The following is a 24231-nucleotide window of genomic DNA, read 5'->3' as shown; positions in this document are numbered from 1 at the left end:
AAAATCCCCTATTTCCCTGCTAGGGAAAAGCAGAATTCAAGATTAAGGATGCTTAAGTTCATTTTAAAGCCAGTATAAAATAATGACAGGTAGGACTGTGAATACATTTCAACCTCCTATTTTTCTCTTAGATGAAAGTATTACACAGATGTGGTTCTGCTGGTATGAGATGGGAATGCACTCAAGGACTACAGGGAAAATGTTGGTATTCTCTGTTCACCAAAATACAATTAAGTGTACATGCATGCATACACATGCAAAAGTAGGGAATTCAGTAAGCAACTGAAATAATCTCAGAGGAAAACACAATTAAGTAGTGAAATATTAAAATGAAGATCAGAAAATTAAAAGTTCAACCTTCAGACGACCCTGAGAAAACCTATATAAAAGTTCATAATTATTACCTTATATTCAACAAAATATTTTATTTTTTAAAGTACATATATTTATTTTGAGAGAGAGCAGGTGTGAGCACAAGTAGGGGAGGGGCAGAGACAGACTCCCAAACAGGTTCCACACTGACAACACAGAGCCTGAAGTGGGGCCTTATCCCACAAAGAGTGAGATCATGACCTGAGCAGAAATCAAGAGGCAGGTGCTTACATGAATGAGCCACCCAGGCATCCCTCAACAAAGTATTTTAAAGTAAGTTCAACTTCTTCTAGATATCCCTAAACAGAAAGCTTGTTTTAGTTAGTATCGTAAAACATTTGAGGATAGTTTCCAATTTGATGATGTCCATGGTAATGATTACATTGTGATCTCTAACAACTCAAGATACAACGCTGCTTACTGTTCTATGGGGCGCCTGCACGGCTCAGTCAGTTAAGGGACCAACTCTTGGTTTTGGCTTAAGTCATGGGTTTGAGCCCCATGCTGGGCTCTGCACTGACAGCGGGAGTCTGCTTGGGATTCTCTCTCTACCTCTCTCTCTGTCCCTCCCCAACTCGTACTGTTTCTTTCTCAAAACAAATAAACTTAAAAAATTTTTAAATAAAAAAGAATATTGCTTGCTGTTCTAAAAATTATATGTATTTTTTTAAGTCTTCATGAATTCTTCAAAATATAATTGCCCCTTATTGTTCATTAATGACTAGGTAAAATCCATTGTGTTATTTTAAAACCCTTGTATTAAGAGACAGAAGTTTACAAAGCAGTAGTGCAGGGTTTATTTAGAAGAAAAAGTATAAATACAATTATTTTAGAGAAAAGATTCTTTCTTCTTCCTTCAAAGCAGCTCACAGAAAAATACTGAATAAACTGGCAACCTACAATTATTTTAAACAATGCTGCCACCTGCTGGAAAAATCTGAAATTTCTTCATTTCCCAAATGTTAGACTAAATACCACATTAAAGAGCTGTATCATAGTCTTCCAATTACCTAATGAAACAAGATACATCTTATTCAATAATTCTGACCATCTGATTTGTCTGATTCTAAATAACTACATCTTAATCAAGTACTAATTCATTATAGTTTTTAGTATATCTATAATTTTTTTTAATGTTTATTTTTTGAGAGAGAGAGTGTGAGCAGAGAAAGACAGAGAGAGAGAGTGAGAGAGAAAAAGAGAGAGAATCCAAAACAGGTTCCAGGATCAGAGCTGTAAGCACAGAGCCTGTAGTTTTTAGTATATTTAAGTGCTAAATACAAACAGGTTGAGGCAACATTATCAAAAACAACACAACTCTGTAATTATATTAAACAGTAGATGATGCAGGTTTTGAAGTTTCAGATGATGGTACCTTCATCCTTAAAGAAAAAAAAATAAGACTGGGTATCTTAACAGAAGTTTGAGGCTAGCAATAAAACTAAATTTGGAAGGTCCCTGACTAAGCTAAGTCCAAAGCGGAAGCATGCTAGAAAAGTTATGGAAAAGATACTCTTATTTATAATGAGACCATTTTAGTTCCTGAAGAATATTTGGCCATTTACCATAAATAAAAATATATATACCTTAATCACCTGATTTAAGATTTTGTAAAGCAACTTCTTTATTTCCTGTAGCTTTTAAAATCTTGCTTTGTTTTTATTTTTATAATTTGGGTCCATAAATATCTCAATTCATTGAACAGCTGTTTTGTGAGTACCTACTCTGTATCATGTAGCTTATTTAAGTACTCAGAAATCAAACAATCACCTTATGTTTAAGATGAGGATAATAATCCCTAGTTATATGAGTGTTGCATAGATGAGAAATACAGTTGGCACATGATGAATGATAATTATCATTAATGTGAGCATTACTAAAACGATTGGAAGCTACAGTAAGGTGAGAACAAAATGGAAGGAAAAAAATGTTTCTAATTTGTATTACAAATTAAAAATGTAAACTTCAGTTTAAAATAGCCTGGGTGTTATTGGGGTGCCTGGCTGTCTCAGTCAGTGGAGCATGCGATTTTGACCTTGGGGTTTTAGGCTCGAGCCCCACACTGGGTGTAGAAATTACTTAAAAATCTTTAAAAAAAATAATAAAATAGCCATTGATTTATGTTTACTTCATTTATTTTTCAAAATATAAGGTGGGGGGGTGAATGAAGCTACACTGGAAAATAGCTAAAGGTACCATCAAAAGACCAGAAACTGAGGCAAATAGATATGAAATACACAAAACAGGTATGTTTTGCATAAAACAGTGTTGAATAAGTATTTGCCACATGAGAAATTAATGAATGGTACAGGATGAATTGGAAGGCAAACTTAGAAATGCTGACTGGCTTATGAATTAGCAGACATACAAGCCTCACTGGAAGCATCTCTATAGATTTTCCCAAAAATTAGTTCTGAAAGAATCCCAAGGTTAGAGTAGTAGAGTTGAAAGCACAGGGCAAAAAAAATTGGTTTAAAAAAAAAAAAGGTAGTAGCTGGCCTGAGATCAAAGGTGATAAAAAAAATCTGACCTGATATTGACATTCTCAAGATTCCAACTTGCAGGGGATAAAAGTAAAGCATTCTGAGTAATCAGTATAGTTCTCCCAGAAAAATGTGACCAGAGCCCTATGGGAAAACACAGGCATATGGCTTTCACATAGGTATCACTTGGTACAATCACTTTCAAGTAAAATGAAGGCTATGCTGCATAAGTCATCTAAGGAGGGTGGTCAGAAATAAGAAAACATAAACAACAGAAAGCAAAAAAAATAAGATGACTGAAGTAGTACTAAATACACCACTTACTACAACAAATATAAATGGGTTAATGCCATCATTAAAAATTTTTTTTAATTTTTTTTCTACATTTGCTCCCCAAAAATCAGGGATCTGTGTGTAAAAGGGGGGGGTGGTAATCAACATAAAAAGACAACCTACAAATTACAAAAGACTTAAAAACATATTAGCAATAATAATGTAAAGATTTTGTTTGGAGCTACATTTATACAAACTGTAAAAATAAGTAAACAAATCAATAAATTAACATGACCAGGGAAAACCAGAGAAATGTGACAAAAAGTATATTTAATGATGTTAAGAAATTGTTGATTTCTATATGAGATAATGGTTTACTGTCATATGTAAAAAGAGGAGTCTTGTGTTTAAGAGACATATACTAAGATGCTTACAGATAAATTAACATCATGTTTAGTGTTTGCTTCAAAATAAGAGGAAAGATGAGTTGAGGAAAGGGAGAAAATAAAATTTAGCTACCAAATAAATTTTGCTACCAAATAAAATTTAGCTACCAAATAAATTTAGCTACCAAATAAAATTTGGTAACTGTTGCAAATGAATGATGGGTACATGGAAGTTTGTTTTATCCTTTTCTCTATATGTCTGGAATATTTCATAATTCGACAGTTAAAAATAAACTAAAAGATAAATAAAACAGAAATGATTTTCAGGCTAGAAAATCCAACTACTGTAATATTCTTTTTAAAAAAGGAAACACATATAAATAATATAAAGTACTCTATTTTATTTTATTTTAAGCTTCTTTATTTTGAGAGAGAGCATGCATAAAGAAATGGCAGAGAGAGAAGAAGAGAGAGGATCCCAAGCAGGGTCCATGCTGTCAGCACAGAGCTCGGTGCGGGGCTTGATCCAATGAACTGTGAGATTATGACCTGAGCTGAAACCTAGAGTCGATCTTAACCAACCAAGCCACCTAGGCCCCCTAAAATATCCTTCAATTTTAATTAAAATTCAATTTTAGATTGATGAACCTCAATTCAAAATTACTACTTTTAAGGTTCGGTGTATACTTCCTCTGATTTGGCTTCTCAGAAGTGTTTGAGAACTCCAAATTTAAAAGACTTTTTTTTAACCAGAAAGCTTGACATATAAAATTCAGTGGATAAAGAACATGTGGCACATACACACACACACACAATGGAATTATTACTCAGCCATCAAAAAGAATGAAATCTTGTCATGTGCAAGGATGTAGACGGAACTAGAAAGTATTATGCTGAGCAAAATAGGTCAATCTGAGAAAGACAAATACCATATGATTTAACTCATATGTGTAATTTAAGAAGCAAAACAGATGAACATAGGGGAAGGGGGAGAAGAGGGAAGAGATAAACAAACCACAAGAGACTCCTAAAGATCAAACTGAGGGTTGATGGAGAGAGGCAGGTGAGAGATGAGCTAGATGAGTGATGTATATTAAAGAGGGCACGTGGTATGATGAGCACTGGATGTTGTATGTAAGTGATGAATCACTGAAATCTACTCCTTAAACCAATATTGTACTATATGTTAACTATCTAAAATAAAAAAAAAAAAGAAATATAAATTTCAGGAAATGTTGGGGTGCCTGGGTGGCTCGGTTGAGTACCCGACTCTTAATTTCAGCTCAGGTCATGATCCCAGGATTGTGGGATCCAGACCTGTGTCCAGCTCTATGCTGAGCGTGAAGCCAGCTTAAGATTCTCTCTCTTTCCCTCTGCCCCTCTCCCCTGAGCTCTCTCTCTCTCACTCTAAAATTTAAAAAATTCAGGAAATGTTATTATAAATTCTGTATTTAGCACACTGATAATATGTGTGAGTCTAAATGTATCCATATAAATTAGAAAGTATATAAAATATAATTTGGCAGTAAAATGCTTTCATGAAAATCTTAGCACAAATTTTTCTTTGCTCACAAGTTTCATAAATGTTCCAATAATGCTTCATTAAAAAACTGAGAACAAAATGAAAAAAATCTTTTGGAATGTAAAATTTTCTAATAAAATTTTGAAGAGATTTATTTCATAATTATTTAAATATGACAATTTTAAAATCACTGCTAGTAGCCTAGTATAACAATTCACTATGCAAAAAGCCCTAATGAGGGTCATACAGTTTTTAAAAATGTATCCCCAAAATAAATCTACCTACCACGTCTGATGAAACATTTGTCCTGGATTCTAAAAGAAGACGTCAACGTTACCTACTGCCCATTGCTATCCCTGCCTTGGCCCCCAACCAATTCTGTTTTGGGAACATCAACTAAACTCAGTATTATAAACAGTAACAAACTAGATACAACTCTTAAATGGCTGTATTCAATCAAGTTTATTTTTTTCTGAATGCTGAAAAGTAACTATTATCTGATTCAACTCCCTGGTAAAAATCATGTAAACTTTCAGGTTTGATTTCTATTAATATAAATATCTATGCTTCTTACAAAATTATTGATCTACAGATTAGATTATAAACAAATGTCACTTCCAGGATAGACTTAAAGGTCATGAATGTCAGCCAGGTAGTTTGGATCTATTCCTCCTGGATGGAGAAACCACTAAAATGATAGCATTTCTAAATACGTGTCTCTTAATCTGATCTTGTTATTACTCTCTCCCTGCTTGAATAAACATCCCTACAGTTTTAATGATCACTTATATAAAAGTGGCTTCCAAATCTGTATTTTAATCACTAACATCTTTGGAGCTGCAGATCTGAGTATAAAATTGCCTGATTATACAGTTGTCCTATTATAACAAACAAACAAACTCCATTTACTCTTTGACCACCCCCAACCCAAAGCCTACTTCTCTATTTGCATGTGTCCCTATTAGCCTCTATTTGCATGAATCAGTACACCACAACCCACCAGCTCTCCAGAATTAAAACAAAATCATCTTTGGCCTCTCATCTTTTCTTTCCCCTTCCACCAGTCTAAGTCATTGTCAAGTTTAAAAGTTTTGCTAAATCAACTTTTCTTTCCATTCACATCACTTCAGTCTCATAAGAGCTCTTTCCAGGATCAAGGTCAATCTAGAAATGCTCCCATCAAATAGTATTTCAGCTCCTCCCTCTCCCCTCTAGCTCACTTTCTACAGGGCTTTCAGAGTCATTTCTCCAGCAGCTCTTATCATGTCCCAAGCTTTTCAATGGCTACCTAACAGCTACAGAATAAAGTGCAAACTTCAAACTTAGAGTATTCAAGACGTTTTAGTATCTGACCCTGTCTATCCCCTCACTAGCTTTCTCTAGTTCTACACTGAAGTCCACTGGCATGGGACTACCTTCTAATGTCTGTGGTATTTCCTACCCCTCCCAAGCCCTGACAGAGGATGCTCTTAAACCACTCTTTCTGAAATTGTATTTATCATTCGAGGTGCTGATCAAATGTGTTCAGCTCCTTATCTCCCTAAATTCTCTTGGCTACAATTAAACACAAGGCACTCTCTTCCTTTTATAACATAGCTCTAATGGTCTGAAAGTTATTTCTTATAAAAAAGATAAACATGTCCCCTCTGACCTGAGTTCTAATTTAAATGTCTACACAGATGAGCCTAATCTTTTTCTGTACAACAATCTTCCAAATATGTGAAGCTACTCCTAAATCTTCTCTTCACAGGATAAATCTCCTCAAGACTCACAGCTAATAGTCATAGATATGATTTCTAGAAATTTTCATCATTTTCACTACCTCTGTCTGGACACTCTGGATCTCTCCTGAAGTGTGATATCCAGAGCCAAACACAATACTTCAAACATTGTTTTTTGCAAATTATGCATGATATTCATCTTCCTCCCCAAATTTGGACATTCACAATGTCTATTAGCAAATTAACAACTCAAAATAGTCTTTCAGTAATAAACTTGTCATTTTTAACCGGTTGCGGATTTTTAATAAATGTGCAAAAGATAAAGGTGAAAATAATAAAACAAGGTTCAAAGAGGTTCTAGTCAGAATCGAGTATACAAGAATTTACTTTAGGAAGAAACTCCTTTTGAAACATGAGATAAATGAAACTAGATGGATAAAAAAGCAGAGATACTATAAATAAAAAGGGTGCAACATCAAAGAAAATTTCTACACAAAGTTTATTTGGGGACTCTTTTGCTAAGTACTCCACCATAAAGCAAGCAAACTTTCAATAAAAATATGTTAATTAACATCTTTTAATTAAAAAATGCCAACTAATAATGCTATATTCACAATCTTCTTATCCTGAAATGCCAAAATGCGTTTTAAAAAGTTAAAATTTCAACAATAAATTCTAAACTTAAATTCAACTGACTGGACAATACTCAAGAGATCTATTTTAAATTGCATAACTATCTTTGCTCTCATTAAATAATATCCTATGTGGAAAATACAGTAGTTCTTTAATGACTGGCACCACACTAATTAACTGAACTAAAAGAAAAAAGTCATTTCCTCTAAAGAGTTCTTAAATACTCTTCAATGATCATGTTTAATGCTCAACAATTTATTCAATTCAAAGAAAACTCAAGGAGACCTCTAAAGTGCTGTCTTTTATACAAAGGAAATAAGAAAGTTCAATGATTCATTTTCTGAAAACTTGCTTTAAAACAAACTCAGGATCTTTCCCCTTGATTTACAGTGGAAGGCTTAGGAAATGTGTAATGATATTGACAGAATGTAATGTGTATCTGTGCCACAGGCCTAAAATACCTAAGAAATGAATGACACAGATATATCATATAGCAGCATACAATGATTCTCCTACATCATCAATAAAATCCTAATTTTCTCACAACCAAGAGTACATGAATTTGAAATATCAAGCTGATAGAAGTATAAATTTATAAGCACTTTGGAAAACAATCTGGTGTTATAAGATGGTTAAAGACCAACATATCCCCTGACTCACTAATTATGTTCTTAGAATACATGATTTTTTACATTTTAATATTTCTTCAATGATATTATATTTTCATTGAAATGATACAATGAAGTTGATACAAAATTATAATAAAACCTTGGTTTGCAAGCATAATTCATTCCAGAAACATGCTTGTAATGCAAAGCACTTGCATATCAAAGCGAATTTCAAGAACCATTGGCGTTGTGAAAATGTGATATTCAGCATCACGTACTACTCATATTGCAAGGCATCACTCATTTATCATGTTAAAATTTATTAGAAATTTTGCTTGTCTTGCAGAACACTTGCAGAACAAGTTAGTCCCAATCCAAGGTTTTCCTGTATTTTTAATGGTCGCAAGATTTGAACAGATATTTCAGTAAAGATCTGTGGATGCCAAATAAGCACATAAAAAGATTCTCAACATTATCAGTCATTAGGAAGATGAAAATCAAAACCACAAAGAGACACCACTATGCAACTAATAGAATGGATAAAATAAAAATAAGTAATAACAACAACAAAAACCTGACAATACCAGGTGTTACTGAGGAGTGTAACTAGAATTTTCTTAACATTGCTGGCAGGAATGTAAAATAGTATAGGCAATTTGGAAAAGTGAGGTAGTTTCTTATAAAGGTATATACACATGCACACAACTCAGCAATCTCACGCCTACGTATTTACACAAGAGAAATGGAAAATGATTCACATAAAATCCTGTATGTGAATGTTTATAGAAGCTTTCTTCACGATCACCAAAAACTAGAAACAACCCAAGTCCTTTGAGTAGTGAATGGATAAACTGTGGTACACCATCAAAGAAATACTACTTAGCAATTAAAAGGAACAACTACAGACACATGGATGAATCTTAACTGTATTATACTGTGTGAAATAAGCTAGACTTGAAGGACTACATCCTATGTAATTTCATGTATATAACATTCTCAAAAAGGCAAAATTATAGGGACCTAAAACAGATCAGTGATTGCCAAGGGCTGGTTATGGGGTGAAGGAATGAACTTCTAAGGGGTAGAGGGAATTTGGGAAGTGACAGAACCATTCCATATCTTCATTGTGTGATAGCTATGGGACTCTATGAATTTATCAAAAAACATAAAACCATACACCAAAAAGGATGGGTGTTACTGTATGTAAATTATACTTTAAAAAAGTCAACTGATGTTCTGCATATTTAATGTTCCTGACAACTTAAGGAAAAGAAAAATCTTTCTTCTGCTTGCAGTCTGTGAAGAAAGACCATCAACATGCTACGTAGTTTCTTTGTGGACTTAAAAAAAAAAAAAAAAGAAAGAAAGACATATTCCCTGCCCTGAGAGTCTGGAAGCTCACTTGGGAAACAAGTCTAAGATGCTAAGTTACAGAAAAAGGCTAGGCAAAACAACTTTGAGTGATAAATCATGGAAAGCACTTTACAGGTGTTCTAAGAGAAAGTAAGGAAGAAGTAATTCCCTTTGACTAGAGTTAAAGGAAATGAATGGAACACAATTTAGTAAAATTCTTAGTGTTTCTCAATGCAACATTATCGTCTCTAACTTTCAGATGAGGAGAATGAGACTTGGGAGGACAAGTATTTCGTCCGTGTTCCCTCAGCTATTAGGTATCAGGGCTGAAATTGTAATCCAAGCCCATCCGACCCCAAAACCTGAGATCTTTCGCATTGCGATGATGGAACAACACTGAAGAGGTTATCACGGCTGCTACGTGACGGGATTTCAACAGACAGGAACGTCCCCTAACTTTCCAAACAACACTACTTCGTATGAATCTTAAGAAACAGCACGGCTAGTGCAATGACCTTAAAGTGAGCTCTACGGGGTTTTGGAGTGCAAATTCGTGGAGAAGGTAACATGAAGCCTTGTGAGGATCTCTTCACGGTGCGCAGAGACCTACTTCTGATACGTTGGAGTAAGGTGACGCATGTAGCCAGCGCCCGAGCAGCTGAAAAAGGTAAACACCAAGAGGAAAAAGCCGAGGCGCTCAAGATAACACCGCTTCAATTAGAGAACGCTGGCCTGATCGCAAGGAGAGTACAAGAGGAGGAAAAGCTACTTTCCTGCCCTCCCAAGGCCCTCTGGTAAAAGACCTCCGTGGACTTGTCCCTGTCTGCGTCGCCCAAAGACCAGGACCAGGGCCGGGGCGTCCTCCGCCTGTGGGCTCTCTGCGTGGGGAGGACAGCTGTGTATGCTGTGCGGTGCTCTCGCGGGTCGCGGCGGGGCGCACCTTACCAAGGCACTGCAACCCAGGGAGGGCGGGCACACACTCGGCTGGGCCGCGGCGCAAAGCTCAGAGTGAAGGGGTAGGCGAGGTGAACGAACTTGCGCTGTCCCCCTAGATGACATCACAACTGTCGCACACTGTGTTAGTTGACAAGACGCTCTCACTTTCCCCTTATTTACTGACCAAGCAGCCGCTGCGCTCGCTGTCATCTCACCTCTCCAGTTCCTGTATTCCGGAACATAGTAGTATTTGTTCCCGAACAGGTCTGTGCCGACTTGCTCCTTCGCTTCCTTTGACAGCGCTCTCCATAAGGCACGGAACAAATCCTGAGACCAACCCATGGAGTCGGCCCGGCTTTCAGCGCGAATCTCAGACGGATCCGCCGGGACCCAAACACACGCGCTCTCTGGCCGCGGACCCCGCCCACCCGCTTTAGCCTCACGCCCTTCTAGTAACGGCGCTCACCATTGGTCGGATGTCATCTGGCTTGACCAATGGGAGACCCCACTGGTACAGCCTCCGCGCTCTGTCATGGCGGCGTCCGGTGTTCAACCCGGTGTGAACGGACAGGATGTTAGGGTTTTTGTCAGCGAGACAGACCGGTTTGGACGACCCTCTTCGCCTCCGGAGAGCGGAGTCCACACGGAGGTAAAGAAAACCTTACTTTTTTCTCAAACAGCCCATTCAAATCTGGACCAATGGCTATGTGAGTCTTGCCTCTCACTTTCCCGCTTCATTATCACTTTACCTCCACCATACTCGCCTTTAATCTCTTCTGCCTTGAGGCTGACGAAAATAAGATACCCTTTACATTCCTGTAGGCAGGTGGGTGCGCACTTGGGTTCTGGCGAAAATCCTTTCGTTTTACCTTACTCCTCCCTCACATTACGTTTCCTCTCCACTCCCTGGGGAATAACTACTCTCCAAAGATTCCTTCATTCAGTCAGTCGACATACTTAGTGAACTCCCACTTTTAGCCAAGCGTTATGCTAAGAGCGGAGTGTAGGCCAAGAACTGAACCAAGTTTAGCATGACTAGAGCAGACAAGGGGGGGCGGTGACAGGAGATGAAGCTGGAAATGTAGTCCGGGGTTCAGTGAGGAAGAGCCTTGTGTGCTTGGTGAAGAGGTATGAAGAGGATAATAAGGTGACAACTGTTGGATTTTGTCTTCTGCCTAGAGAGTGGATTGAAGTTGAGAGCAAGCAGTGAAAGTCAAGTTAGGTAACTGTTCTAGTTGTCCAGGAGAGAGCAGGTGGAAGCCTGAGCCAGGGAAGTAGCGGCGGTTGGGTCAAAGACAGTGAGGATATATGAAAAATATTTAAGAAATAAAATCAACGAGCTATGGAAAGTGTTTGTATATATAATAAATGGTGAAAAGAAAGGCGTCAACAATGATTCCCAGATAGTTGCTTTGTATAGCAGGATAAATGATGATGGTATTCATGTAGATACGGCTTTCCAAAGGGGGGAACAAGTTTTACTGTAACTTTGCCCACTGATTTTTTCCACATTACTTTCTCTTTTTTTTAAATTTGTTTAAGTTTATTTATTTTGAGACAGAGACAGCATGAGTGGTGGAGGGGGAGAGAGAGAGAGAGAGAGAGAGAGAGAGAGAGAGAGAAAGAATCCCAAGCAGGCTCCACACTGTCAGCACAGAGCCTGATGTGGGGCTCAAACTCACAAAACCATGAGATCATGACCTGAGCTGAAACCAAGAGTCAGATGCTTAACCGGTTGAGCTACCCAGGCACCCCTCCCATATTACTTTTAAAGAACCTGTGACTTGGAGAGAGGAAGACAAACTTCATGATATATATTTGATGCTCGGAAGAAATTGAGAGATCTTTAATGTGAGATAGTATGTGAAGTGATGTGGGAATGAGATCACCTAGGCACTATTTGTAGAGTAAGAAAGGCAGTTCAGTAACAAACAATCTGAGAAAAATCAACATTTAAAAAAAAATTTTTTAAATGTTTATTTATTTTTGAGAGAGGGAGAGACAGAGTGCAAGTAGGGAGGAGCAGAGAGAGAGAGGGAGACATAGACTCTGGAGCAGGCTCCAGGCTCTGAGCTGTCTGCACAGAGCCCAATGCAAGACTCAAACCGACAAACTGTGAGATCATGACCTGAGCTGAAGTCAGACGCTTAACTGACTGAGCCACCCAGGTGCCCCAAGAAAATCAACATTTAAAGTTAGCCTGGGAAGCATCTGGGTGGCTCAGTCAGTTAAGCGTCCGACTTCAGCTCAGGTCATGATCTCGAGTTTGGGGGTTTGAGCCCCATGTCGAACTCTGTGCTGACAGCTAAGAGCCTGGAACCTGCTTCAGATTGTCTCCCCCTCTCTTTTGGCACCTCCCCCACTCACACTCTCTCTCAAAAATAAATAAACATTAAAATAAAAAAATAAATAAAGTTAGGCGGAAGAAGACTTCAAAGAGGAGTTGAAGGAAAACCAGGGTGATGAAGTGTCATGTACACTAAAAGAAGACTGTTTAAAGAGGAAGCCATGAAATGTGTCATTTGCTGGCCCCAGCGCCCTTCTTTGCTCTCAGTGGTTCCCCATCCCATTACTCTGTTCTCTCTATTCAAGTTATTAATACTGAAATTGTATTATGTATTTATTTTTTTATTAGTTTATAGTTTTCTTAACCCCTATGAGAAAAAAGACATGAGAAAAGAGGCCTAGAAGAGTTTGTATTAAGCGGATGGTGTTATTCAAAAAATAGGAATTAGGAGGAATTAAAAGTATACATTATATCTGAACAGCAGGGTAGTCACGGATGGCCTTGAGAAGAGTATTTTCAGAAGAATTGTGGGAATAAAAATAAGATTTCAGTGAGTTGGAGAATGACAGATGAAAGGAAGTGGGAACTGCCAACATTAATGACTTTTTAATTGTCGACTCTCTTTTTAAAGAGAAAAGCAGAGTATAGTTAGTTACTGAAAACTGATACATATGATTTTTTCTAATATCCCAAAAGAAGAACTCACCTGCTATATTAGTTATCAGTGGATGGGTAACAAAGTACCCCCAAAACTTAGCAGCTTAAAACAACAAAAGATTTACAGTAAAGCCTTGGTTTGTGAACTTAATTCGTTCTGGAAACATGCTTGTAACCCAAATCACTTGCACATTAAAGTGAATTTCCCCATAGGAAATAATGGAAACTCAGATAATTTGTTCCACAACCCAAAAATATTCATATAAAAATTATAACTATATTGTAATATAATACGAAATAATAAAGAATACAAAATATAAAGAAAAATAAACAAATGAACCTGCACTTTGAAAACCTTTGTGGCTGGTGTGAGGGAGACGAGAGAGGAGGGTTATAGTGTAGGATGACTTTCACTGTCACTAATGGAATTACTGCTGTCTATTGGCTCAATGTAATCTTTTTCTGCATGGGAACCATTGTATATGCTCACGTGGATGTTAACTACAGTACAGTATTAATAAACTTTTATCATATACTGTATTTAATGAAACTGGCAGTAAGGCGGTAGAGGAAAGGGTCTATATCTACAGGCAGCCAGATCTAGAAGGAAGTAAAGCATTCCTAAGCTTAGTCTTGTATGGAAAAGCAAAGGACTATCCTATCCTACCACAATTACAAACAGACAAAAATAATAAACTATTGTAATGCATGATAATAATCTTTTGCCTGTTTCCACGAAGCAATGTATGTGTTTTGTATTCTAAAATGTTGCATCAGCTTTATATTTAGTATTATGCTTTTAGAATGGGAAAATATGTTTCAAATACTGCATGTAATTTTAACTAAATAAGTAAACATTAAATCTTTTTTAAGCAAGCTGATCTTTGATCAGTTTTAAACATGATTGAGATTGCATCCACTGTTGTCCCCTTGTCCCCAACCCCAGTCAGTGCAGGGTAGTCAGCAATTCCTACTCAGCTCATTGATCCATTCTAATAAAAGCATATAGACATATCCAGAGTTTTTTATTTCAATAATTCCAAGAACCCAAGTTTTATTTCAGTGACTGTAAAAACTCAAAATTTACTTTTATCAAAATTTGTCAGTCTTCTCTGATAATTTAGCTTGTTTCCACCAAGTAGTTCTGCAATTCTTCCATTATGATCAGTAAACATCGGAAAGTGAATGAACTTGCCTGTTAGACCTTTAATTTTTGTGAAAATAACTGTACTTTTTAAAAAAGAATCAGCATTATGTTTTAATCTAGTAAGTTCAGAAGTCTTATTATATCAGTAAAAATTTAAATCATGTCAGCTACTGAGAGTCTAAAACAGTGGTTTTTTCAGAGTCTTTTAATTTTAAATAGTCCTTGATCTGAAGAAGCAATTAAGTAAAGCTCTTTGTTAAAATTCCGTGACCTAATTATTCTGATTATGCCATTTTATTTTATTAAGATTTATTTCTTTAAGTTTATTTATTTTTAGAGAGAGAGTGTGCACACACACAAGCAGGGGAGAGGCAGTGAGAGAATCCCAAGCAGGCTCCGTGCTGTCAGGACAGAGCCCAATGCAGGGCTCAAACCTACCAACAGCAAGATAATGACCTGAGCCAAAATTAAGAGCTTAACTGAGCCACCCAGACGACCCAAGATTTATTTTCTTTTGAGAGAGAGAGAGAGAGCGCGCACTACCATGAACAGGGAAGAGGGGCAGAGGTAGAATCAGAAGCAGGCTCCACTCTCAGTGTGGAGCTTGGTGTGGAACTCAGTCCCATGACTCTGGGATGGTGACCTGAGGGAATCAAGAGTCGGGTACTCAACCAGCTGACTGAGCCACTCAGGTGCCCCTGTTTATGCCATTTTAATATGAGCTAATGAAATACAAATGCAGAAAGAGTTGCTATTCTTACAAAAACTACATAGACCACTTTTGAAATAATTCAAACAAATGGCTTAACATAAAATGCTGTTCAATAAGGTATATTGATTGAGAAAATGTTATAAAAGACTTGGGGAAAATACAAAACGATGGAACAGTTTTTCTCAACTTTGCCATAACACAGGAATCACCTAGGGTCTTTGGAAAAAGTATTTGTGCCAAAGTTCCAACCCTAAAGATTCTGATTTAATTGGTCCAGGCCACTGGGATTTCTTGAAAGCTCCCTAAGTGATTGTTAGGTTTAGCCAGGATTGACAACTATTGCTGGAGAAAGATTCCACATTCGTTTGCTTTGCATATGTCCAAGATTCCATATTCATTTGCTTTGCATATGCCTTAAATGTTTACTCAACTAAAACAAACAAGGTAATAAAAACATCTTTTGCGTATTTACCCAAACGGATACAAGAATACTGATTCGAAGGGGCATATGCACCCCAATGTTTATAGCAGCATTATCAACAATAGCCAAGCTATATAGAAAGAGCCCAAATGTCCATCGACTGATGAATGGATAAAGAAGATGTGGTATATATAATGGAATATTAGCCATAAAAAGAATGAAGTCTTGCCATTTGCAACAACATGGATGGAGCTAGTGTTTTGTGCTAAGTGAAATAAGTGAGAGAAGTACAAATACCATGTGATTTCACTCGTTAGAATTTAAGAAACAAAACAGATGAACATAGGGGAAATGCAAAAAATAGGGAGGGAAACCGTAAGAGACTCTTCACTATAGAGAACAAACTGAGGGTTGATGGAGGGAGATGGCTGGGAATGGGCTAAGTGGGTGATCGATTTTAAGGAAGGCACTTGTGATGAGCACTGAGTGTTATATGGAAGTGATAAATCACAGAATTCTACATCTGTAATCAGTGTCACCATATATGTCAGCTAACTAGAATTTCAATAAAAACTTGAAATCATAAAATGAGTTAATAAATAAAACATTTGAAGAAATGGTTAAGGTATGGTTTACAAAGGAAAGATGATGTGGCACTCTGTTCAGCACATTTAATTCTACTTCAGACAATTGGCATATAAATATTCAGGCAGTCCTTTCTTTGTGTACTGGTGCACATCTATAAAACTAATTGTGCTAACTGAACCTAGGAAAGGTAACTTTAATAATCGGTGGAGAAACTATTATTCTGTCGTATTTAAAATTTCTTTGTCAAACACTAACCTTTTATTGTCAGTCATAAATACATATAAAATGAAAAAAACAGTAAACCTTTAGTACACGTTAATGTAAAACATTAGAAACAATTTGAACTACAGTTCTCTCTTTATATTAAAAAAAACCAGGGGCAGTGCCTGGGTGGCTCAGTTGATTAAGCATCCATCTTCGGCTCAGGTCATGATCTCGCAGTATGTGAGTTTGAGCCCCACATCTGGCTCAGAGCCTGGAGCCTGCTTTGGATTCTGTCTCCCTCTCTACCCCTCTCCCACTCTTGCTGTCTTGCACGTGCTCTTTCTCTCTCTCTCTCTCAAAAGTGAGTAAACATTAAAAAAAAATTTGTTTTAATTAAAAAAAACAGGGCACCTGAGTGGCTCAGTAGGGTAAGTGTTCAATTCTTGATTTTGGCTCAGGTCATGATCTCACTGTTTGTGAATTCGAGTCCCATGTCAGGCTTTGGTGCTGACAGTGGGGGAGTCTGCTTGGGATTCTCTCTTTCTGTCCCTCTCTCTGCCCCTCCCCTGCTCACCCTCTCTCTCTCTCTGAATATTCTCATTGTATAACTTATAATACAAGTTGAGCATCTTCTCTATATCTTGGCTAATTATTCTTTCTAAGTCTGAATCAGATTTGAACATTTTATCCTTTGCATTTCAATGTCGTGAAATATCTCTGAGAGGTTGTTTTTTTTTTTTTTAATGTGAGTGTTTTTGCCAGTGTTGTTTCCTCTAGGACATCCTTAGCCTTTTCATCACAACCACTTTTCATCATTTATTTGGGTAAGTTCACTCACCTGCATTGATTTCCTCAATGTGCCTCTTTAGACTTTGTCAGGTGGCCGTAGTGTCCACATTTCCACAGTCAGCTATTTCTTCTGTATTTCCATTTTCAGTACATTTAAGTTTTACTTCCAGCATTATCACTTAACGTTTCTTTGGTGCTCTTTCCTTTTGTTGGCCAATTCTTTGAAAGAAGTCATGTAAATTGGTCACAAGCTATGATGTGCATGTTATTTTTGTAGTGATTTGTGGACTGAAAAAGTAGTATCCAGCTTTGTGTTTTATGCTGTTAGTCACGGTTAACATACTGTAGTAAGTGACTTTTGAGCCACATTGTTGGGGGTCTGGTATTTAACTAAATCCTGGTACCTGAAATTCTGTTTAGTTTGCAGATTGTGCAAAGCAAGGACTGCTTGTATATTTAAGATAAAGCATTTAAAGTAGGGCTTCTTTTTAAAGATTCCCCTCATTAAGTGATGTCTTTGCTTAACTAAACAACTGCACCGTCATATTTTATTTAAAGATGTCTACTCTAATTTGCCCCAACGTCTTCCTTGTCAATGATTAAAGACAAAAGCATGAGCACTGATTTGCAAAGTTTATAATTCCTAACTCCATTTTTTTTCACAGCATTCTTGAGGTATATTTGACATATAATAAACTGCACATTTAGTTAGAGAAAACAGTTTGATGAGTTTTGACATACATATACACTTTTGAAACCATTACCATCAGGATAACAAATATCCATAAGCCAAAAATTTCATCATAATTCCTTTTCTTTCTTTCCCTGCTTCATCCTGTTCTGCTCTAGGAAACCACTCCTCTGCTTTCTGTCAGCATAGATTACTTTGCATATGCCAGAATTTTGTATAAATGAAACTATGTTTTGTCTGACTTTTCATTGAGCATAATTATTTTGAAATTTCTCCTTTTGATTCCTTTTTATTGGTAAGGAATATTCTCTTTTGTGGATATATAACAGTTTATCCATTCACTTTTTTTTTAATGTTTATTTATTTTTGAGAGAGACAGAGTGCAAGCGGGGGAGGGGCAGAGAGAGAGAGAGAGAGAGAGAGAGAGAGACAGAATCCGAAGCAGGCTTCAGATTCTGAGGTGTCAGCATAGAGCTGGATGTGGGGGCTGGAACTTGTGAACGGGGAGATCATGACTTATGCTGAAGTCGGATGCCCAACAGACTGAGCCATCCAGGTGCCTCTATCCATTCAGTTCTTGGTGAACATTTAAATGTTTCCAGTTTTTGACTATTATATATAAAGCTACTGTGAATGTTCGTGTACAAATCTTTGTGTGGATACATGTACATATCTTTGTGCTTTTATTTCTCTTGGATCCATGCCTAATTTTTGAAAGACTAGAGTATATGCTTCACTTTTTTTTTTAAGTTTTTATTTAATTAATTAATTTATTTATTTATTAATTTATTTATTTTTATGGGTTTTTTTTTCTTTTTGAGAGAGACAGAGACAGACCATGAGTGGGGAAGGAGCAGAGAGAGAGGGAGATAGAGAATCAGAAGCAGGCTCCAGGCTCTGAGCTACTGGCCCAGAGCCTGACGCAGGGCTTGAACTCACGGACAGTGAGATCATGACCTGAGCCGAAGTCAGATGCTTAACCAACTGAGCCACGCAGGCGCCCCTTATTTATTTATTTTTGAGAGAGAGAGAGCAACAGCGCCAGCAAGGGAGGGACAGAGAGGGAATCCCATCGGGCTCCACCCTATCAGCGCAGAGCCTGACATGGGGCTCAAACCCACGAAACCATAGGATCACGATCTGAAATGAAACCAGGAGTCAGAGGCTCAACCAACTGAGCCACCCAGGTGCCCCTATGCTTCACTTTTTAAGAAACTGGTAGTTTTGTAAAAACTTACATTCCCACCAGTGGTGGATGAGTGTGCTAGTTGCTCACATTCCTTTCCTCCTTTTTTGGGGGTGGGGGGTTATTTAAACATTATTTAATATTCGATTTTAATTAATCTCTTGTGACATCTCTTTATATGATATTTTTGGTGATTGTTCTAGGAATTATAAAATACCCACTTTCATTCTCTCCTTAGAATCTGTAGTTCACTGCTTCATTTGGCATATAGAAATTTTACCACTTTTAACCCTCCACCATTGTTGTCTTTACATATTATATTGTGAACCCCATAAGATAATGTTATACATTTTTTTCAACTGTCAAGCATACTGTAAGGAGAGTTGTCTATTATATTGGCCTAGATATTTATCATTTCTTTTGCTCTCTCTTCAATCCTGATGTCCCAGGTTTCCTTCCTGTATCATTTCCCTTCTGTCTGAGGAACTTTGTTTAGCTCTTCTTTTAGAACATGAACCAAAATTCCTAGCATGAACATGCATGTTCCTAACATGTAGCAAAACTCCATACTCTCAGATATTCATCACAATGCACCTTGTTTACTCCATAGAGCTTAGGCACACAGAACCATTCATATCCAGGAATGATGGGAACACCCCTGAAATCCCAGAAGCAGACAAAAGCCAATCTTGTAGGTAGACCTTTCTAAGGATAGCAGTCTCTGGCCTGCTATATTAACTCTTATTGCACACCTTGTCTCCATCTACACACACCATATCCTCGTTTCCCTGTTGCATTACCCTCGTACTTTCCTTCATTTAACCCCTCTTAGTTCATTAAAACTTCAGTCCTAAAGTCTTTAGTTTGGGCAGAGGTAGGCTTCCATACACTGGCAGGGATTAGATTGGTCTAAAGTGATAATGCAGACCCTAACCAGGTTGAGGAGGTACTCTTAAGTGTGGGGACTGACCAGCCCAAGCAATGGAGTGTTAGGGGAGGTAGAAATCAAAGCCCAAGCCTGGTGAGCAGCATTCTTTTTGGGGATGGGGATGATATTGGTGACAGGAGATCGGTTACATATAATGATATTGATCAAAGAAATATATTCATGATAATGAGAGCCACACTTCTCACTGTTCAGAGAAAGGAACTCAAGGAAGGGATGATTACCTTTGTTTATGTTTGTATATTATTTTGCTGGTTGCAAGAAGCACACATTAATGATATAATCTGAAAAATCATCAAATAGAAAAACATTTTAAGAAGAAATGGAAATTTCAATGGAAAATGTGAAAAATTATTTTGTGGTGAAATATTGGATCTCAGAGATAGCAGAACAGCGTAATGGTCTGGAGAAAAAGGATCAGAGTTCAGATCCAGTTCAGCCAATTATTAGATGTATGACCCTGGGAAGATTAGTTATGTCTTAGTTTTATAATCAGGAAAAGCAGTTAATAATGTAACCTACCACCTAGGTTACCACTTATTACACTTACTATTACCACTAATTACAGAGTCAGTGAGCAATAGGCTTTTAATATTAGCTGTAACTGTTATTGATCAAGGTCAGACAAACAGTAAGTGTTAGACTGGATATTTGAACCTAAGGCTAAACTTGTTCCAGAAGACAAAGCCACATGTATATCTTTATTTTTTTCTATTTATTTTTTAAATTTTATTTAAATTCAAGTTAACATATCCATGTATATCTTTAAATCAAACATTTGATATTGCTAAAATGGTTACCAAAATGTTTGCAATTACTAATACTGCTACTGTGAGTGCATAAAAGTATCAGTTTGTATCTTTTCTAGCAGTGTGCATTGTTATTTTTTTTTAAATAAAACTACCAATTAGGCTAAAAATTTTCATGTAAGTTAGCATCATGTTGATCAATAATGAATTTAGAAATCATTCTGGTTAAATTAATGTAAATGTTCTTTAACATCCAACAGATTAAGACAAATTCTAATATTTAACCTTCACTGGGCTCTTACTATGTTATGTGCTAGTCATTGTGATGAGTGCTTTCCGTGTATTAACTCATTTAATGTTAATATCCTCTCCAGAATAAGGATAGCTTACAGTTAGGTAATATCAGAAATTTCATTCATCTTAATTTGTAAGAGTACTTATTAACTATTTTGACTTATAGATATTTAATTGTGTTTTTAAAAATGTGCTTAATTGTTGAATTAAACATCCTCATCATGTATTTCTGCCTAAGGCATAAGAAACACCAAGGATTTTTTTTGTTAAATACTGTAATTTAAGCTTTTGTCCACTAGGTGTCCTCAGTTAAGTTTAAGATACCAGAATTTAACTTTTTCTTCATGAACATTTCAGTCTGTAAATATCTTAATGAAGTACACGCATTATTTTTTTAAGCTTCTTTTTAAGTTTATTTATTTATTTTGAGAGAGAGAGAGAGAGAGAGAGGAGAAAATCCCAAGCATACTCTACACTGACAGCACAGAGCCCAGTGTGGAGCTTGAACCCACAAACCAGAAGATCATAACCTGTGGCATACCAGGAGTTGAATGCTCAACCAGCTAAGCCACCCAGGTGCCTCAAAGTACACCCTTTAAATGAAGTTTAAAATAATGCTTCAGGAGAAATTCCATATATGTAAGTGTTAGTACTGTTGATATTTTTTAAATTCATGTAAGGTCTTTAAAAATCTGTAAATATCTTTGAATGTGTGGTAGAATATTTAAACATTACTTGCAATTTTTGCAATATGTGTAATTTTGGTGAAATAAGGACGTTTTTAATGTTTAAATTACTTTTTTATTCTGTCTTTCTTCCCCCCTCCCCTTTCCATTTTTATATTTTATTCAAGGGTTTTGGGACTGGAGTTAAACAAAGACAGAGATGTTGAAAGGATTCATGGCAGTGGAGTTAATACCCTTGACATTGAACCTGTTGAAGCAAGATAGTAAGTTTATTGCACTTATACATTTTTTGTCAAAGTGAGATGCAGTCAAATCTTGCTTTCTGATTACTTATGTTAATGGTTCCATAAAAATTAGTAAAATTTCTAAATTGTAGCATTTTAAATCTGACATTACTCATTTAAATAAACACAAAACCTTACACTCTTAAAATGTTGCCAGGTAAACATTTCCAAACTACTTTATTTTATTTTCTTTACGTTTATTTATTTTGAGAGAGAGAGAGAGTGTGTGCCGTGCATGTGCCAGCGTGGGAAAGGCAGAGAGAGAGAGGGAGAGCGAGAATACCAGGCAGGTTCTGTGCTGTCAGTGCAGAGACAGATGCGGGGCTCAATGTCACAAATTGTGAGAATGTTCATTGTGAAGTCAACAGACATTGAGACTTTTTGATTGCAGAGGACTTTTAAGTGCTGGATTGTGTGTCTTAAGTGCCATTTTAAAATAGAGTTGCTAAACCATGAGAGAGTCTTAAATATAGAGAACAAACTAATGGTTGCTGGAGGGGAGGTGAAAGGGCATGGGCTAAAAGGGTGATGGGCATTAAAGAGGGCACTTGTTGGGACGAGCACTGGTAAGTCTGACTGATAAGTCACGAATCACTAAATTCTACTCCCAAAACCAATAGTACACTATATGTCAACCAACTTGAATTTAAATTAAAAAAAATAAAAAGGGGCCCTGGGTGGCTCAGTTGGTTAAAGGTCAGACTCCGGCTTAGGTCACGATACTCTGGTTCAGGTCATGATTTCAGTTTGTGAATCTGAGCCCAGCATTTGTCTTGCATGATGTCTCTACCAACAGCCCAGAGCCTGCTTCAGATCCTGTTTCCTCCTCTCTCTGCAGAGAGAGGAGGGAAAGGGAAAAGAAAAGTAAAGAAAATACAAATATGAAGAAAAAACAGAGTTGCTACTCTAAAGGAGTCTAATGGGAAAACAAATATAAAAAGTAAAAGTATATGTTGGAGAATTAAGCTTGAAAAATCCAGACCTGTATTTGAGCTCCTCCTGTCTTTACCACTTGGCAGCTGAGTGACCTTGAGCAACATACCTAACCCTTTGAGTTCTCAGTTGCCTTAGCTATGCAATGCCAAAAATAATAACTACGTTACAAATTTGTTGTCATTTAAATGAGATTATATGTGTAACATTCTTAGCATAGGACCTGGCATATCATTAGAGGTTGCCCCCACTCCTATTAATCAAAAGCTTATCACCTATGCTTCTACTCCTTTCAGTCCATTCTACACACAGCAGCTGATCCTTTAAAAAATGCAGTTATCAACATGCCATCCACCCACTTAAAACTCCTCTTGATCCCACATTGTTTTACAAGAAAGTTTAAAAAGCTTCATGTGGTCTGTAATCAGAACAACTGTAAAAGTAACTAAGGTTTGTTGTGTTATGTTACATATAACATCACCCCAGAATTTTTATATTATAATGAAGTGTTATTATTATTTACATTAAAATCAACCAGATAGGTTCAATAGAATTGTTTTTTATTTTCAGCTACTTGTCATAGTCCCACCTAGTAGTACATGAGAAACACGTACAGTGAACACATTCTCACTTTAACACATGGTTAAATCTAAAAGGCGATCTGTGATAATTATTTCCTTTGTTCTGAACTTTTCCACATGCAACATAGTACCTCCGATTCAAGGTCCACTGTGGGCTATTTGCTTATAAAATAATGACATGAACAGTAAGTGAAAGCTAATTTTTTTTTTTTTTTTTTTTTTTTTTTGGTCATGGGTGCTGGTGGAAAAGATACTAAGTACTGCTTCTCCAGCCAGCCATTTGAAATAGAGATCACCTGTCTGACCTGTGAAGTACATGAAGCTAGTAGGCTACCAGTTGACAGAGTCAATGAGAAATATGGGAAATTACAGATTATATGTGCGTAAAATATGTGGAAAATACAGGCTGAGGAGTCTTTTTACAGAGCATATTGAGAAAAGTCAAGATTCTCAATACAGTGTTTTTCCCCAGTGAATGGTAAAAATCTGTAACTATTTCAGATGTTTGCTAAGACTTGTTTTTTGCATTAAACCTTTTGACAGCAAAGAGTAATAAAAAGATATGTTTAATGGAAAATTAAATATTGATGTCTTTCTCAAGAAAACCAGTGCACATGTAATTTGTTCAAAATGCTTTTTAATATTTTCCAACCACCATGAGAGTTGTGATATCACTGAAACCAGAGTCGAAACCAGAATATACACATCTGATAAAGAAGGATTTATTTCCAAAGTTAGGAATTATTTTAAGAAGTCTACCTGAAAATAATGTTTTAACAAGTACAGTTG

General features: G+C 36.7%; 2 protein-coding genes across 6 annotated transcripts in view; one reads left to right on the top strand and one right to left on the bottom strand.

Moving 5' to 3' along the window:
• The window catches only part of NDUFAF2 (NADH:ubiquinone oxidoreductase complex assembly factor 2), a 169698-nt gene extending 158980 nt beyond the window's left edge, over nucleotides 1-10718 (bottom strand). The window contains exon 1 of the mRNA XM_049648556.1: nucleotides 10503-10718. Within this exon, the coding sequence (XP_049504513.1) occupies nucleotides 10503-10629 (127 nt within the window). The 5' untranslated portion in view covers nucleotides 10630-10718. The remainder of the gene's footprint in view (nucleotides 1-10502) is intronic.
• Nucleotides 10719-10778: 60 nt separating this feature from the next.
• Nucleotides 10779-24231, top strand: part of ERCC8 (ERCC excision repair 8, CSA ubiquitin ligase complex subunit) — a 62347-nt gene continuing 48894 nt past the window's right edge. For 2 of the 5 annotated variants that reach the window (XM_049648551.1, XM_049648550.1), the window contains exons 1-2: nucleotides 10779-10936; nucleotides 21812-21907. In XM_049648551.1, the coding sequence (XP_049504508.1) occupies nucleotides 10860-10936; nucleotides 21812-21907 (173 nt within the window). In that variant the 5' untranslated portion in view covers nucleotides 10779-10859. Of the gene's footprint in view, nucleotides 10937-21811; nucleotides 21908-24231 lie in introns of those variants that run through there. The other 3 variants (XM_049648554.1, XM_049648553.1, XM_049648552.1) reach the window with 2 other exon arrangements.

Source organism: Panthera uncia (assembly GCF_023721935.1).
Source record: "Panthera uncia isolate 11264 chromosome A1 unlocalized genomic scaffold, Puncia_PCG_1.0 HiC_scaffold_17, whole genome shotgun sequence".
In the NCBI taxonomy this organism is placed as follows: Eukaryota; Metazoa; Chordata; class Mammalia; order Carnivora; family Felidae; genus Panthera; species Panthera uncia.
The sequence above is the reverse complement of the archived record's forward strand: the minus strand, read 5'-3'. Positions and strand labels throughout refer to the sequence as shown.